Source organism: Camelus ferus, chromosome 16 (assembly GCF_009834535.1).
Source record: "Camelus ferus isolate YT-003-E chromosome 16, BCGSAC_Cfer_1.0, whole genome shotgun sequence".
NCBI classification, from domain to species: domain Eukaryota; kingdom Metazoa; phylum Chordata; class Mammalia; order Artiodactyla; family Camelidae; genus Camelus; species Camelus ferus.
The window spans coordinates 643,872-660,343 of NC_045711.1; the positions used below are offsets into that span (position 1 = coordinate 643,872).

The 16,472-nt window shown below is 58.1% G+C and overlaps 1 protein-coding gene across 17 annotated transcripts in view; it reads right to left on the reverse strand.

The window, feature by feature from the left end:
• SPNS2 (sphingolipid transporter 2) overlaps positions 1-16,472 on the reverse strand; it is a 42,768-nt gene that overhangs the window by 20,134 nt on the left and 6,162 nt on the right. For 6 of the 17 annotated variants that reach the window (XR_004326495.1, XR_004326497.1, XR_004326496.1 and 3 more), the window contains exons 1-3: positions 13,970-14,500; positions 1,343-1,408; positions 400-510 (exon numbers count right to left, since the gene is read on the reverse strand). Coding sequence is in view for 12 of the 17 variants with exons in the window: in XM_032497978.1 (XP_032353869.1) it covers positions 400-510; positions 1,343-1,408; positions 13,970-14,339 (547 nt within the window). In the remaining 5 variants the exon portion in view is untranslated. Of the gene's footprint in view, positions 1-399; positions 511-1,342; positions 1,409-13,969; positions 14,511-16,472 lie in introns of those variants that run through there. The other 11 variants (XR_004326494.1, XM_032497967.1, XM_032497968.1 and 8 more) reach the window with 6 other exon arrangements.

A 16,472-nucleotide genomic window follows, 5' to 3' on the forward strand; every position in this document is an offset into this window, starting at 1 on the left:
GGGTCACCAGTGACTCAGGGGCCACGGAGGGAGGGGGCTTGACAGCCACTCTCCCTCCTGCCTTTCCCTCACCAGTTCGCTCAGCAGCCTGCTCCTTCCCACGTGCCCTCTGGGCTTGAACTCTGTCTCCCCACTTTAAGAGCTGGTCGCTATATTGCGTAGAGCCCAGGCGGATGGAGAAATCTGTTCCAGGCCCCAGGGCAGGATGACTTGGTCTGACCCACACCGGGGAGGCCAAGCAAGGGTGGAGGAGCCGGTGGAGGGGCTTGGGCTTGAGGTGACGTCTGCAGGGGCAGGGACCTGGCCACACTTAGGAGGCGCTGGACCCCACAGCCTTGCCCCAGTCTTACCTCGGTAGTTCTCACATATTAGGACCGAACCCTGGAGCTATCATCTCACCTCTGTGAGTCCTGAAGACCCCTTCTGGGAAATGAGGACGGTGCTGAGTCTGGCTGAGTGGCTGTGGCCACCGGCCGTGGAGGGCTGGCACTGTGCATTCTGGAATGCCACCTAGACAGGTCAGGCAGGTTCCTAGACAGAGCCAGCTCACTCCACCCCTCCCTCCCCAGAGAGACCGGGAGGGGAAGGGGTTCAGACTGGAATGCAGACCCGTGGACCTTCTCCCCTACATCTAACCGGGCTTCACAGCCAGATGGACGCCAGGACAAAGGGGAATCGGGGCCAAGGGAACTAGCCACACGGCAAGGTCAGGCAGGAGGCAGGACCAGCCCTGTCTGGCTCTGAGTCTCTGCCCAGGCCTGAGGTCCTGCTGAGGGCACGGCCAGCACGGCCAGCACGGCCTCAGCCAGTGGGAAAATCAGGGAGCCAGGAGCTCAGGTCCCAGGGCCAAGTAGCAGGCAGGGCAGGGACAAGGCTGACGTGGACCCTGGAGGGAGGGGCAGATAACTGCATAATCACCTGCCAGCTGCCCTGGCCCAGGTGGGGCTTGGGCCCTGCCTCCCCACCAGTCGCAAGGCTGAGGGCCCCGGGGGACAGGGGCCGAGGCCCTCAGATCCAGGTCTTGTCTGGGACGCAGGTCCTCAGGCTCCTGCCCTGAGTTTGCGGACCAGGTGGCGTTTCCGGCTTTGGCATCTACAAGGTGATTCCCATTCTTGCGTATCACCCACGGCCCCTCAGGGCAGGTGTTGTTTGTTTTGTTTTACAAGAATAGAAGCACAGGCTCAAGAAGTGGTGCCTTCTGTGAGCGGCAACAGCGGGATTTGGACACAAGCAAGGCCCATGCTCTTTCCAGCGAGTCAGGACCTGAGAGAAGGCGAGCAGGGAACCCCCCACACCAGCAGGTGGAGACCAGATGGGGGCCAGGGCGGGAGGGGGGCCTCACCTGACTGCAGCAAGCCGGCGCCGCGGTCCTTGACCCCAAAGTGCTGCTGGATGTCCAGAAGGACGCCTGGGAGGAGAAGGCAGAGGGTGCTCACTGGCGCTGTCTGACGCCTGGGTGCCGCCATCCCCCTGACCCCACCTACGTGACCCCCAGTCCCAGCCCTAGACCAGCTCTCTTTTCACCTTGTAGGGCCCAGCCTGGCCCCATCTTGAGAACTCCACCCTGCCCAGTTTAGCCAGGCCACTGGGGACCCTGGAGGCCAAGCTTCCACCCCGCCCCCACCGGGCCTCCCGTTCTCACCCCGGGAATAGGACCCCACCCCCTCACCCAGCCAGTTCAGGGTTGGGGGTGTCCAAGGCACAGAAAGGCAAGGTTCCTCCCAGGTCACTCAGCCAGGTGGCACAGCCAAGCCTCCTACTGCCAGCCTGGGCCTCTTGCCCACCTGGGGCCTAGCTCCAGACTAGGAGCTGGGACCCCAGACATGGACCCTGCCCTCAGGGGAGACCACACAGCCCACAGCCCAGAGAGTGCGTGGGCAGCCACTGAAAGCTGCAGGGAAGCCCTCTGGCCGAGGAGGGGAGGGGAGGACCCGCAGGCAACGCTCATACCTGCTCACACGCACGTGTGCACAGACCCACGCTCCCCCAGCTGTCCTCAGGAGTATAACCAGGACCCCCAATTTTCCGATGCAGGAGCTGAGAGGCAGAGGGAGGCAGGGGGGCTCCAGGCCTGCCTTCTTGGGGGAAGGGGAGCCCTTGAGGCCATGTCTGCCCTTCTCCCAGCTTCCAGCCACCTCTGCTATCTCATTAGGGCTTTATATACCAAAAGGGGGCAGCAGCCAGAACAACTAGAAACTATGGGCAGCTGTGGACAGACCGAGCCATGGCTGTATGGAGGCCAGCAACCAGGGCTCCTGGTTGAGTAAGCACAACCCCCAGCCCCGCAGGCCCAGGGCCCCCGCCTCCGCTTATCTCTGAGAACAGCAGGAGGCCAGGCCACAGGCCAGAGCCCCCCTGACCACTGCACGTCTGCACTGAGAAGGGCTGGGGAGAAAAGAGACAGGGGCTGCCCCAGGAGCTCCCCACGCAGGGGTCAGAGGAAGGACCGGGCTCCTGCCTTTAGGGGACTCCCAGAACTATTCAGCGTGATGAGGATGACGTCAGCCTTTAAAATGTCGATGGTCTGCATTATTGAGAATTAAGCGCTTTACTAGTTTACCCCTCACACAACCCTATGAGGCTGGTAGCATCGTCCCACAGGATAGGTGAGGAAACTGAGGCACAGAAGGTTAAGCCACATGTTCAGAGTCACACGACAGGGAAATGGGTGAAATTGGAATCTCCAGACAGTACAAGGGTCCCATCTGCTGGCTGGGGCTGGGGGAATGGGGGCTGGGGGGAGTGGAGTACCCCTGTGCCCCTACTCGAGACCCAGGGCTGGGATGCTGAGGGATTTCCTGGGCTGCAGGGTCAGCCCGGCTGGTCTTCTAGCAGCCTGACAGCCCAGAGAAGCTGGTCTCCTCCTTGTTAATACCCAGAGTGGATTCACCTTAATTACCCATAATGAAGAGACTGTGCAAGACCCAGTTAATGACTTAATAACTAGGGCGGTCTGTGACCTTGCCTTGAAGGCAGAAGCCAGGGGCCAGTCCTGGCCCTGTGGATGGCAGGGCCACCAAGTGGGGCCTCCGAGGTGCCCTGACCCGGCCTCAGAGGCCCCGAGTCCCATCAGGGCCTGTGGGTGGCATGGCTGGACCTGACCTTGGGGAGCCACCCACACTCACCTCCCAGCCCCACAGCCCATCCCCGGTCCTGGGCCAGGGCTCTGTAGCCTCCTGATCTGACCACATCCCTCTCGTATAATCGCTATCACCTGTGACTTCCCATGCTCAGGGGAGGAGCCAGGCCCTTCACCAGGCCATGAGGTTCAGCCCCGCCAACCCCGCCCCCAGCCTCACTTCTCAGGAATCACCCCTCCACCCCATTCTCCAGCCACCCTAAACTACTCATGGCCCCCCAACTACATACCCTCCCTCTTCTGACTTTGGCACAGTTTTGTTGGCTGAACTAATTCCTGCCATTTCTCTAAGACTAGTTTAGATGCCTCCTTTTCCGGGAAGTCTTCCCTGATCTCTCTCCATCCCACTACCCTCAATAAGTTAGTTGCCCCCACTCCCCTCTGTCCATCCTTCTTTTAGCACTTGTCACACTAGGATTAGTTAGTTCTACAGAAAAGACACAGAAGGATGTGGATATAAGCTCCTTGGACCCACTGTGGCTGGGAGCTAAGAGCTGCTAGTTGCTGGTTCCTGCTAAGTTCCAGCTACCATGTGAAGCTCTACAGATGGTACTTCTATCCCTGCTATCCATGCTGATCTATGACTATCATCCCATCTTACATGTGAGGAGACCCAGGTTCCGAGAAATAAAATAACTGTTCTTGCAGCACATAAGATGTCAGAGGTGAGATTTGAAATCAGGTCTATTGCCGAAAACCAAGCTGTTCTTCTACCGCAGCGCCTCTGCATGGTCCACTCTAGACCCTCGGCCTGGGGTCTGGCACACAACTAGCCCACAGTGACTTTGTGGAGTGGATATATAAGCAAAGATGGGAGAGGCTTGCCTCATCCCCTACTAGACCATGAACCCCTTGAGAGCTGGGACCATGGCCAGTCATCTCCAGAACCCAGGACAGGGACTGTCACAATTTAGGCATTGGGTAGACAGAAGGATGAGCAGAGTCAGGAGATGGTAGGAGGGTAAAACTCCGCCTGGGCCCTGCACTGCGGGTCCCCACCTACAGCCCAGAGGAGGGCATGGATCTGTGGTAACCACAGGGTCACTCTCTGGGAGGGAGGCCATATCAAAATGGGCATCATGAAGGTGGCAAGTGTCCACAGCAAATCGAAACACTCTTGCTTCCTCCCTGAGGCACATCCTAGCCATATGACTAAAAGTACTCCCCCCACCATACTCCGAGGTCCAGCATTTGCCTCTGCCTCCAGGAAGCCTCCCTTGACTTCCTCTACTACACAGAGTTCCTGGTAAGGGGGAGGAATGGGCATATCCAGATGGGCATCCAGGATCCCCAGGAACTCCTGAACAGTCTAGATCCCAGGAAGCTTTGGATGCCCCCACCTCAGCACCTCAGAACCTCAGACTTGGGTCCGAGGCCTGAGTTCCCAGCAGAAGGTCAGGGAAACACTTCCAGGGAGCAGGGGCTCATACAGGCCTTAAGATCCTAGGTCAGGCCCTGCCTGAGCCTTTCTGGGTTGTTTTTCCTCTCCGAGGCCTGGTAAAGGCCACAGCCGCAGGCGAGTGAGACCCCACTGGCCGCTGGCACGGGGAGCGTGTGTCATAGCAGCTCAGCCGGGCGTCTCAGATTTTCCTCTGGGCTCCTGGCCGGCTTAGACCCACACACCCCCTCCCTTCTTCACCACAGCCTTATTTTTAGCCTCTTTCCTGGAGGCTGAGGTTTAGTGGGTCACAGGATGGGCCTCACGCCCAGGAGCAGCCTCCTATAGTTCAGACCAAGCCTACTCCACCAGCCCCACCAACCCGGGGCAGGCAAGGTGGGGCTCCCACCCCACACGCAGCCCCCCGCATCCCATGGCCACAGATCCCAGTCCAGGCCTCTCCAGGCAGTCACCCCAAATCCACAGCCAGAATCGTCCTCTGCCCACAGGGGCCTCCTCCCTGGGCCAAGAAAACATTCTGGAAAAGCAAGAGCACCTGAATTTTCTTACCCATTGACCCTAATTACACCCCTGTCAAGCCTCCACGGGGCTTGCCACTTGTCCCAGACCAACTGGCCCTCCTGCCTCTAGGGGCTCTTGGCCTGGGTCAGCCGCTGGCTTGAGCTGTACTGTCAGCATTTCCGTCACCTTTGTCCCCTATACGCCAGCCCACAGACATGCTCACCTCTCTCTCATCCTGGTGGTGAAAGCAATCCTTCTTTGTCCTCACTGCCAGCAGCTCTTTCTCACTCCCCCTACTTCACAGCTGAAGTCTTAAAAGAGTTCTCGCCCCTCCCCTACTCCATGTCCTCACCTCCATCACCCTCTGAAACCAATCAACTCCTGGTGGCCCAACCCCATAGGCTCTCTCATCCCTCAGTGTCCCAGCCACCTGTACTCTGATTCCACGTCTCCACTCCCTGGTCCACTACCAGGCCGTGACACCCTCCTCGCCTCCCATGAATGGGCCCCAGCAATTCTCTCTCCACCACCTGTCCTCCTATCTGGGCTCCCTGCCTCCAGCCTCTCCCGGCCCATCCAGCATCCTTCCTGCAGCCTGGTCTCACACACACTTGTCAGCTACCTACTAAGTCCTGGGCTGGGGCTTCAGAGGCCACAAGATAGTTTCTGGACTCAAGAAGCTAAGGCCACGACCCAGTGGTTGCTCAACTCTGCTCGGGCTCAGAGGCGCCCAGGAGTTCTTCAGAATGCACTGGCCCAGGCCCCTGGGTCAGTACTACTGCTACCAACAACAACAATCATATGGGTATTAACAAATACTGAGTGCTTACTACACGCCAGACACTGTTCTGAAAGTGTCACCTGTGTCAGTTCACCGAGTGTGGCTCCCCACTGCCACACAAATTAAGCCCAGACTTCTAGCATTTGTGGCCTCCAGATCTGCACAATCACCCTGTCCAGAGGCAGGAGCCAGGAATCTATTTACACACTGCCCAGGTAATTGGAAACCACTGGTCTGGATGGTCTGAGGCCCCCGTGACTTGTGCATTACAGTCCGCAGGTCTCCAAGCCTTGACTACACCTGTATCCTCTTCCTGGGCTGTTCATCTCCCCCTGCTGAGATCCATCTCATCCAGGGTAGGCCACCTGGTTCCCAAGCTCACTCCCCGAAGCACAGTCATCATCACCCCATGTTCACCCTGCCTCTCTCAGAGCAGCAGGCAGCATAGCTGAATTCCCAAGAGCATGGGCTCCAGAGCCAGAACATCTGGGTTCAAATCCGGGCTTTGCCACCTTCCCTGCTGTGTGACCTTAGGCAAGTTACTTAACCTCTCTGTGCCACTTTCCTCCTCTGTAACATAGATTATGGGAACTCCCACGTCTGTTCTTTTCTCCAAAATGGGGGCAGATGGCTAGAAAGACAGGGCCTAGGGATCTGAAAGGATGGGTGATGCCTACCATTGGCTAGTCCCTCTCGGAGGGACCCTGGTCCCCCTGTGGAGGCCTCAGAGCTGGCTCACTCTGGAAGTCTCACTCCTGCTCCAATGCTGGGCTACAGCTCCCGCCCCAGTAATTATAGGGGCCTGAGGGCCTGGCTCTGCTGACCTGGCTCTGGATGGCTAAGGCTGGGAAACCGCAGCCTGGCCCCGCCAGCACCTCCCCCCACCCCCCCAAGCCTAAGGGGATCAGCCAAGGCAGGGCTGTCAAGCACACGCACTTCTACCTGCCTCAGAGCTTCCACAGGGCAAGATCCTGCCCCTGGCCCCCAGGGACAAGCTGAGTGACCTCCAGGACCATCCAGGCCCCTACTCTGAGCCCCAGGTTGCCCATTTGAGTGTGATATCCCTGCTGGGTCCATCCTAAATCTTCATCACATTTGTTCTACATATGCCAACCCTCCTACCCCCATGTCAGCGTACAAATCTGGGTCATCAATGGCAGGACAACTCAGTGGTCATCTCTGCAGGGACCATGAGGATGGGACCCCCAGCCCCATAGCCTCAACCCTCAGAGAGGCCCCACCCTGACCCTAGAGAACCTAGATTCCAAACTTGTCCCCACAAAGAGGACCCCATAGCACCTCTCCCTACCCAAGAGCCCTGCCCTCAGACCCCATCAGTCCAAGAGTAGAACCACCCCAGAGCTCAGAGAGCCCTGCCCCCGCTCCCCACCAAGCCTCTCTGCCCGGAGTGGGCGGCAACAGGCAGCCGGGCCTCTGGCCTGTGGTTCTAGTCTATCATTTGGGGCCAGCTTTCCTGGAACCAGACTTGGCCTTAGCAATTTGGGGGCTTTACACCGCCACTCCTTTCCCATCTCAGCCTCCCCAGCCCTATCCTGGCTCAGGGACTCCCAAGACCACCAGGGGCCGGAGACAAGGTGACCACACCCTTATCTGGACCCATGGAGGGCGTGGCCTATGTGGACACAGACCTAAGATAAGGTGGGGGGTGTGGGGAGAAAGGGGGTGGAGAGAGATAAGAGACCTCAGATCAGCGTAGCTCAAGCCCATGAACCCTCAGCCTTCCCTCGTGTGCTGCTTCAGGGCTGAGGCGACCTGCTCCCACTTCTCAGATGGAAAATTGAGATTCAAAAGGTGAAAGAAACAAAGGCCACAGACAGAACCAGGCAGGAGCTAGGCTGAGCTGACCTCCAAGCTCCCAGACCTGGCCTGTGCTCCCCATCTTATCCCAAAAAAGGGCCAGAAAAGAGGCAGTTCTCAACATGCACACCAACTGCCCTCACATGGGTGTTGGAAACACTGTGACTGAGTAACCCCCTCCCTCCCCAGGCACCGTCCTTTACAGTTTACAAAGCTTAATCGTGCTCCTTGCCACGTGGGACTCCATCTGGCAAGTCCATGCTGGGCAGTAAAGGGACCATGAAGACCCCATGGGGCTACCAGGTTGTGGGTGGGAAGGGGAGACCCCAGCAAGGTCTCCATGGAGGCAAAGAACAGAGGATAAGCAGGAGGCCAAAACCCCACCTCTAGCCTCCAAGCTCTGGCTACTGCATCCTTCTCACTTACTTCTTGCTGTGATGTATCTTACCTGGGACTCCTCTCACCAATCCCCCAACACCAGGAGAGGCCCAGGCCCGGAGTGGACCAGCATCCTGCTTCACATCTCCTCACAGAGTAACCTGAGGCCAGCCCTTCGCCTCCAGTGCCCTGTCTGCAGAAGAGACCAGGCAAAGCCACCACAGTGCCCTCCTGCATGTACAGGAGCCATTCTGCCCAGTGTGGGGAAAGGAGGCCCCACGGTCAAGGCTCCCGGCTGGACAGACAGGGACCACACGGACCACTGCCGCTACTTCCTTCCCGGAGACGCGAGGCCTGCAGCTTGTTGTGTGCCCCAGTCAGGACCAAAGGGCAGCACCACGAAAGAAGCCCCAGCCTCGGCTACGGGCGCCTGGTCTTGTCCAGGGTTGTCCAAACCTACCAACACACCTTCAGCCCAGAAGAATGGGCTTTGGGTCAGGCAAGGCTGAGTCAACACAATTCTGCTACTCAGTTGGCCAACGAGGGCCAGGCTTGTGCCGGCTCCCCACACATATTGGGGCCACAGAGATGACCAGGCTCAGCCCCTTGAGGCTGCAGGGAGAAGCCACCCTACCTGGGAGTAGATGCGGTGATGGTGGGACAGGGAGCTGTTGAAAACCAGGAGTTAGGTGCCCAGCTCAGCCCAGAGAGTTGGGGAAAACTGCCTGGAAAGAGGGCAGAGGCACCACTGAGACCAACCAGGAGATACGAAGGTTGGCTGCTATAGCAGCTGGGAACAGACCTGGTTATCCCGGGAAAGGCACGTGCAGGCAGAGCTGGGGGCCAGCAGACAAGAGTTCCTGAGACCAAGTCCTGTGCCCCATACAACCCTTGGGAGCAAGTCTCTGACCACAGAAAGAGAGGAACAGAATCATCAATCTTGGATTCAGGGCTCAGAGAGGGTCAGGATCTGCCTCAGGTCACACAGCCATTCTGACAAAGCCAGGAGCAGGAAGCTCAGCCCAGGAGACATTCAGGGCCCAAAAGGGAACCCAGCTCCAGGAGCCTGGGGATCAAAACAGTGTCCTCTTTCCCCTCTTCTACCCTCAGGATTTCAGGCCCCTACACAAGGGCAGAAACAAAAGCCATTTCCCGTCTGGGGAAGGGACGCGGAACTCCTCCTCTCTGAGCAGCTCTGACGCAGGAGGCCTCGCTCTCAGACCAGCCTGCACCCAGCAGGCTGTGGCCCTCCTGCCCCATTCACAAAGTGGGAAACTAAGGCACAGGCTGGGCCGGTCACCGGTCCTAAGTTCCAGACTAAGGTAGTGAGTTTCAAGGCGCTTCTCTGACAGGTCAGCGGCACTGCCGAGGTGCTGGCAGAACCAGCTGAAAGATGCCTGAGGAGCAGGAAAGCAAGGAAATGGGCAGCTGGTGGTTAGTCACTGGGGTGCTGGCATTCCAGGCCGGCCCGCGGTGCACCTGGGCACTGACCTACCAGACAGGCATTCTGGAATGTGGCCTTGGGACACCCCGCCCCGCAGACCTTACGTGGTGCTGACCTGGCAGTGGCCAGGGCAGGGCCACTCCAGGGGACAAAGCCACCTGAGGGGGCGGGGTGGGAGCAGTGTTGATATCCTTATCCACAAAGATAGCCACGGAGTTTGGGGCTTGACTTGGCTTCTACACACCCGGTGACATTGTAAAAGGCCCTGGGCCTCCGTTTCCCCAGCTGTTAGCTCTAGATAGACTCAACCAAGCAGATAAAAAAAGAGCCAAGAGCCCGTGCCTGCAGCCCCTCCTGCCCCCAGCTCAGGTGTTTGGGGAAGGCCCCATTCCTGCCAGGCCTCTGTTCCGGGCTGGATCCCCATACTCCTCTCTCCTTCTGGGTTTATGTTAGTGAGTGGTTGCCATGGATACCAGTCTCAGCTTCTTTGGCAGAAAAGGACTCCCCTAGGGTAGGGCTCTGCCTGTCCTCACCAGCCCCCTGCTCCGCCCAATTTCAAGTGCCTGGCTGGCCAAGGGGCTGGATCAAAGGAAAAGGCAATAGGTCTCAGGAAGGCAACAGGTGTCCCAGAGAAATTGAGGGAGGATCTCTGCTCTCAAATAGCCATTCACCAACCATGAACAGGGCCTGCGCCAGCTCTCTCTGGCTGGGCCTGGTTCCAGAGCAGAATGCTGCCACCTATACCCTCAGCTCAATTTCCATTTCACAGATGGAAGAATGGGAGCCCAGGGGCACAGGCAGCCCTGGCACCAGGACGCAGGGCTGGGAAGCAGAGACCCAGGACCCTTGCCTGAGGGGCTCCCTCCTTCCCCTGACCTGGCAGCCATGAGTGGGCTCAGAATGAAAAGTAGGTGGCTGCCAGGCTGGAAGGGGCCATGGGAGCAGGAGCCACGTGCCCTAGGGGAGATCAAACTGCCCTGTTTAACTGAGCTGAAATTCATCTGCCCAGAGGGCTTTTGCCCATGGCCAGCAGAATCTCTGAGTTTCCAGGCCAGAAGCAGGGCGCCTGCTTTCACCTTGACCAAGAGAAGACAGCACTGGGGGTTCTGGTCCTGCACTGCTGCTGTGTGACCTTGTATGAGTGCCAGCGTTCTCCTGGCATCAGTGTCCCCATCCACCCAAAGAGGTGGAGGGAAGGGCTGAGAGGTGATTTCTGGGCTACTTCAGTTTCATCCAACTGAAGCAATGCTCAGTAAGAAAAGCAAGAGTCAAAGCCTGGCCCTTCTCACCTGCTTTTCAGACCTGCTGCCCTCAGGGGGTTCTCATGGGGAGGAGGAGAGGCCATAATTAGCCAGATCACGGGGTGGCGGGGTGGCGCTGGGAATGCTAGAGCAAAGGCAGAACCTACTGGAGTTCCCAGGATGAAGACCAGCGCTGGTGAAGAAGGGAGGGGTTCGCCAAAGCATCCCAAAGGGGACTGTCAGAAACTGAGAAACAGGAGGACACCATGGCTAGGGCACAGCTTGGGCAGAGGGATGGAAGAGCAGTCTGCTGACATTTGTGAAGCTCTCCTAGGAGTCTGGCCTTTTCCCCCACGCTTAAGAGACAGTCTCAGTTATGCCACACATCCCGGGAGGTGGAGGGATGAAATGATCACTCAGAAAGCTCAAGCAACATCCCCAAGGTCACTCTCAAGAGCCTGGACTTGAACGCTGGCATCAAAGACTCTAGACCTTCACCGTCCACCATGGTGTCCCCTAGCCACTGTGGCCGTTGGGCACCCGAAATGCAGCCAGTGCAAACTGACATGTGCTGTAAATGTAAAACACAAACTGGGTTTCAAAACTCAGTAAGAAAAGTGGGCAAAATATCCCATTGATAGCTTTTCTACTGATGATATGTTGAAATATGTTAGATATATTGAGTGCAATAAGATACATTATTCATTCATATCTCCTATTTCTTTTTACTTTTTTAACGTGCTTACTAGAAAATTTTAAGTTACATCCATAGCTTGCATTATATTCCTTTTGGACAGAGCTGGTCTATACCACGAAGACAGAAATGCACAGGCTTAAAGGAAGAGAGTAGGAACTTACCCCATTTTTTGATGGGGTGCCAGGACCAGATGGTGAGGTTCTCAGGGATCAGGGGGGTGCAAATATCAAAGGTGACTGAGCAGTGGAGTGTCTGCATGCCCTCCTCTGCCCCAGCTGGCCAGCCAGCAACAGGTGGGATGACCACTCCCCTGCTGTGTCCCCCAAACCCCTAAGACACATCAAGCCATAGTAGTTGCCATAGAGATAGTAAATCTTCCTGAAAACAGCTTGGCAGCAAGGGGGTGGTGGTAGGAGAGTCTACCATAAAGAGAGAGGGAGGGAGCCAGGCTTATCCGGAGAGGAAATCTGTGATGCTGTGAGTTGGGGGCGGGGTGGTGCACGAGCTCCCACCCTAGCAGGAATGGGAAGGATGCATGGTGTTTGCACAGAACTTTCCGGGCCTTCCTCTCTACTGCCCCACCCCCCTTACCAATTCACCAAAAATTTGCTATGTTGTTCTCCCATTCTGACTCTTGGACCCAAGTGGGGGTGGAGGCAGAAAAGCACTAGGCCTCCCTGATCCCACCCTCCCACCTCAGCCCCTAGCAGTTTCCCTAAGAATAAGGTGAGGGGAGGGTCAGGAGGCTGAAAAAAATGTTTCAAGTTGTTACAGAAGCAGACCATTCATTGCCCAGCTGAGAGGGTGGAAAACACGGAGATCTCATGCCACTTTGCAGTGCACTCTCCGGACTACCTTGCACAAGGGTCGCCAGTTGCCTTGGTTCCCCAGCCTGTGTACAGAAGTCCATATTGAACTAACTACAGGCCCCCGATGTTCTCTGACTTCTCTCCACTATGTGGTGACACCTAAGCTCCCAGGTCCCAGGCAGCATGGCCCAAGCATGACAGAGCCTGGTGCACTTGGGTGATGCTGGGTATTCCTGTTCACCAGACCCAAGAGCCCTCTGGGGACAGCCCAACCCAGAAACTGGTGCCACTGGTACCCATTTCCAACTCCCCACAGGAAGAGATAGAGAGAAAAGGGGTCTTGAAAGTGGGAGTTGGGGGAGGGGGAAGCCTCTACTCTTGCATCAGAATTCTCCCTTCCACTTGACACAAAACCCCATTCAACAGAGGGGGAGATTGATTCCTGGGTAAGGGGACCCAGGTGGCGTATGGTTTGGGGGAGATTGAGTCCTGGGTAAGGGGACCCAGGTGGCGTATGGTTTATGCCAGGGATCTCCTCCCTCCATAAGCACAAAGTTTTCTTTAGAGTCAGTCCCAAATTCCACCCGCTATCTTTTTTTTTTTTTTTCCTCCTTGCAGTTTCAGATTTTACTAAGCTGTGGTTAGGCAGGTTCTGGCCAGCATGCCAGGTATACAATCACTGCTCTCCTGTGGCAGAGAGCCTCCACGGGCTAGCTTGGCCAAAGTCCTTTTCTCTCCAGGCTTCACCATTCCCACTGAGGGGCAGCTCAATTTAGGGAAAGTTCTGTACTCACAGACCCCTGAGAACTGGGGGAGGGGAGCTAGCAGACTGGAATCCCAGAACACCCTTCCATCGCCAAAGGGACCAGGGATCAACCACCTCACGAGGGGGGAAACAGACCTAAACACAAGCTAAGACCCGCCCAAGGTCACACACCAAGCACAGGAGGAGAAAATGTGGGACGAGAAGTGAACTCAGTTGTTCTATCGACCCCCAACCCCTCCCCAAGGCTGGTTCCAGGAGATGCTCACAGAGGATGAGGCAGCCCCTCTCTATCTCTAGTGGCCTGCGCCCTACCCCAGGCCCCAAGCGACATAGAGCAGGAAGAGGCGTCTTCAGGCCTCTAGCAGGGGCCAGCTGCAAACCGCATCCTGGGTCCCCAGGCGCCGCGGACCCGCCCCGCCCCTCCCTCCGCTTCGCTCGGCTCCCCGCAGCCCCAAGCCTTTGTCAGCCATGCGCTCACACACACATATCACCGCCGCCCGCGCGCACACACTTGGTCTCCCCGGGAGCACACCCGCAAGGGGCGCGCGCACTCGCCGCACGCACGCAGGGGAGTGGAGGTGGCGGAGGAAGGAAGGAACTGACGGCTACTGACAGACAGACCGCCTAGGCTGGGGGAAGGGGAGGAGAGGCCCGGGAACCTGAGGCTGGGCGGGAGAGGGCGCGGAGGCCAGAACGCAGAAAGGCGCAAAGGAGACTCGGAAAAGAGGACAACGGATGAGATGTCAAGGGCTGGCGAGGATGCGCCGGCTACTCCAGAGGTGGGGACTCTCCCAACCCCTAGTCTGGGGGTGCAGGGGGCAGTCCTTAAATTGAACCCATGGAACATGGGGCATCACTTGCCCAGTTGTGCCCAAGCGGAGGACCCTTAGGGGCCCCATGAAAGGCTTGGATATAGGGGGCCTCGGACCAAAGGCTCCCCGGGCTACCTCAAGGTAGAGGGTCCTGGTTCTCGGGCTGGGTGGGGCACTCGCTCACCTGCTACGGTGTACCTATCCAGGTAGTTGAGCACGTTGCCCAAGCTGAGGATGGCGGCGGCTGCTCCCCGTCCGCGGCCCAAGCTGGCTGGTTTGGGCTGCTGAGCGCCGGGGCCCTTGCCAGCGGCTGCACTGCTTGGGGTGCTGGGGGTGCTGGGGGGTCCGGACGGGGCCCGCCTCACGCTGCCCGACAGCGTTTGCACTTCATCGTCTGCAGCCGCGACTCCAGCGGCGCTCGCTGCCCGCGCCCCACAGCAACCGCCACCGCCAGCCCCTCGCTGCGCCCCCCGGCGCCGGCGCCGCCGCTCCGCGTCCGCCTCCTCCTCCTCCGCGCCGCCCGCCGCCGCCGAGGCGCATTCCAGGCACATCATGCCGGCCGGGATCGGGGCGGCGGGGGGCGCGGGGGACGCGGAGCCCAGCTTGGGCCCACTCAGTGCGTGCGTGCGCCCCGGAGCCGCCGCTGCACCATCCCGGCCGGGCCCCGTCGGCTCCTGCGCTCCGGCCCGGCTGCGGCTCTGCCACGGTTTCAACGAGACAAGCCGCTGTCGCCGCTGAGACACTGACAGCTGCGGCCCGGCCCCGCCCACCAAGGTAGCGCCCAATCAGCCCCGGGCTCGGGCCAGAGCCCCGCCCCGCACGTGCTGCCCCGGGGGGCAGGGGGGAGCCAGGCCGCAGAGCCCCTCCCGCCCGACGGGGGCGCAGTCACTCCGGAGCCGAGTGGCCGCGGAGGGTGGCAAGGGCCCGGACGGGTTTGGGGGAGCTACGGAGCTGGGAGTAGCATGCGGGGAGCCGGACTCCCCAGCACCCTCTCAGTGCCCTCCCTCCCCATTCCCTACCGTGGCGGAGACTCTGGGAGAAAGCTGAAGGCTCGAGCTCAGGGCATGTGGACATCCTGGAGAGAGGGTCTCAGTTAAGTCAGGGGCGCCGGTAGGAGAGCCCGTGGCCGCTCCAGCAGCTACTCATCCGCCATGATTTAGTTCAGGGAGGGCTGCATAAGAATCAAGTAGCTTGACTGTGGGGGCTTGGTCCAGGACTCAGGCCTCCACCAGGCACAGAAGGCTATGTCGCCCACCTCCCCAGGGAAACACAGATCCAGCCCCCAATCTTCCCCTGGGCCTATTCCTGTGTGCGCACCAAGGACCTACCCCTGCCTCACAGAGAGGCACCCTCTGGCAGGGAGAGCCAGGGCTGCAACTGGGACCCACCCGAAACAGGGCATTAAAAAGGGGCCTTCTCTCCTGAGGGCACACCAACTGTAAGCATCAGACTTCCAGCTGTGCACTGGGGAAGGGACAATAGCCCTGAACAGGAGATAGGAGGTTGGGTCATAGTGCAGTGGCATGACCATGGACAAGATCCCTAACACTCTCTGGGTCTCAGTTTCTCTCTGTGTGGGAACCAAGGAGAATACGATTCAGATGATCCAAAAGTCAATGCATGCTCACTCCCTGTTGGGGAAGAGGGAAGCCCTGTGTCCTGAGGAGAGTGGCTGTGTAGCTTCTGTATTCAGGGACTCAGTCTCCACTCTCACCCATCTCAAAGATGCTGTGGTTCTAGGAAACCCCACCCCACCACCACCAATTAATTTGTTTGAGCCTTTGATTGAAATGAAGATACCGTACAAAGTGCTGAGGACAGAATGTTAGAACTAGACACCAGGAAACCAGAATTATTCCGTGTTTCACACACATGTCCCAGGGCCCAGCTAGCTGCTGTCAGGGTTGGCCCTGACCCAGGTTGGTGTGATAACACTGGCCTGGGCTAGGAGCTCAGTTCCCACTTCAGGCTGCTCCAGATCCCACGTCCATCGGCAGGTGTATCTCGAGAAGGTGTCGGCCACAGTGAGTCACGGCATAGCCAAAGGGTGACGCAGCACAAGGCACTCCCCTCCCACTCCCGCCCCACTGTCTCTTGTGAGCACAGTTAATCCCCAAGCTGGTGTTTCTTGGCGCCTTCGAGGTGTATTTTAAATTCTGTGAAGTGACTAAAAATATGCTTCGTCGTGTTGGGTATGAATGACTGTGACGGGAGGGTTAGGAAAACAGATTTCATTCTGAAAGTTGCCTTGCTGCCTCTTTGCAGCTTGCTGGGTGCAGGCCTGAAAAGCTAGATGGGGGAAGTTCCATTGGGTGGCCCAGGATGACAGGTGATTAACAGGCAAGAACAGACCTAGGAGCTCCATAGGGATGGGACTGAGCTCTGGCGATGACCTTCATAACTGTGTGATGGTGCCAGCTAGAGGACAGGGCCCAGCTGTGGGATGCAGCCAGCTGTGAAGGAGGCACAACCATGGCACTAAGCCCAAGACAGTCTAAGGAACTGTCCCCTTCCCAGTCCCCAAATTCCTCATCCTTTCAGCCACAGCCCTGCCCAGGGAGGCAGTTTTAGCCCTAGACCAGAAAGGGAAACACTCCCTTTTCACAGCACTGCCTTTCCACCACTGGCTAGGCTCCAAAACAGGGGAAGATGACAGAGTTTTGAGCCTTTTAAATTTGGGGGACCTC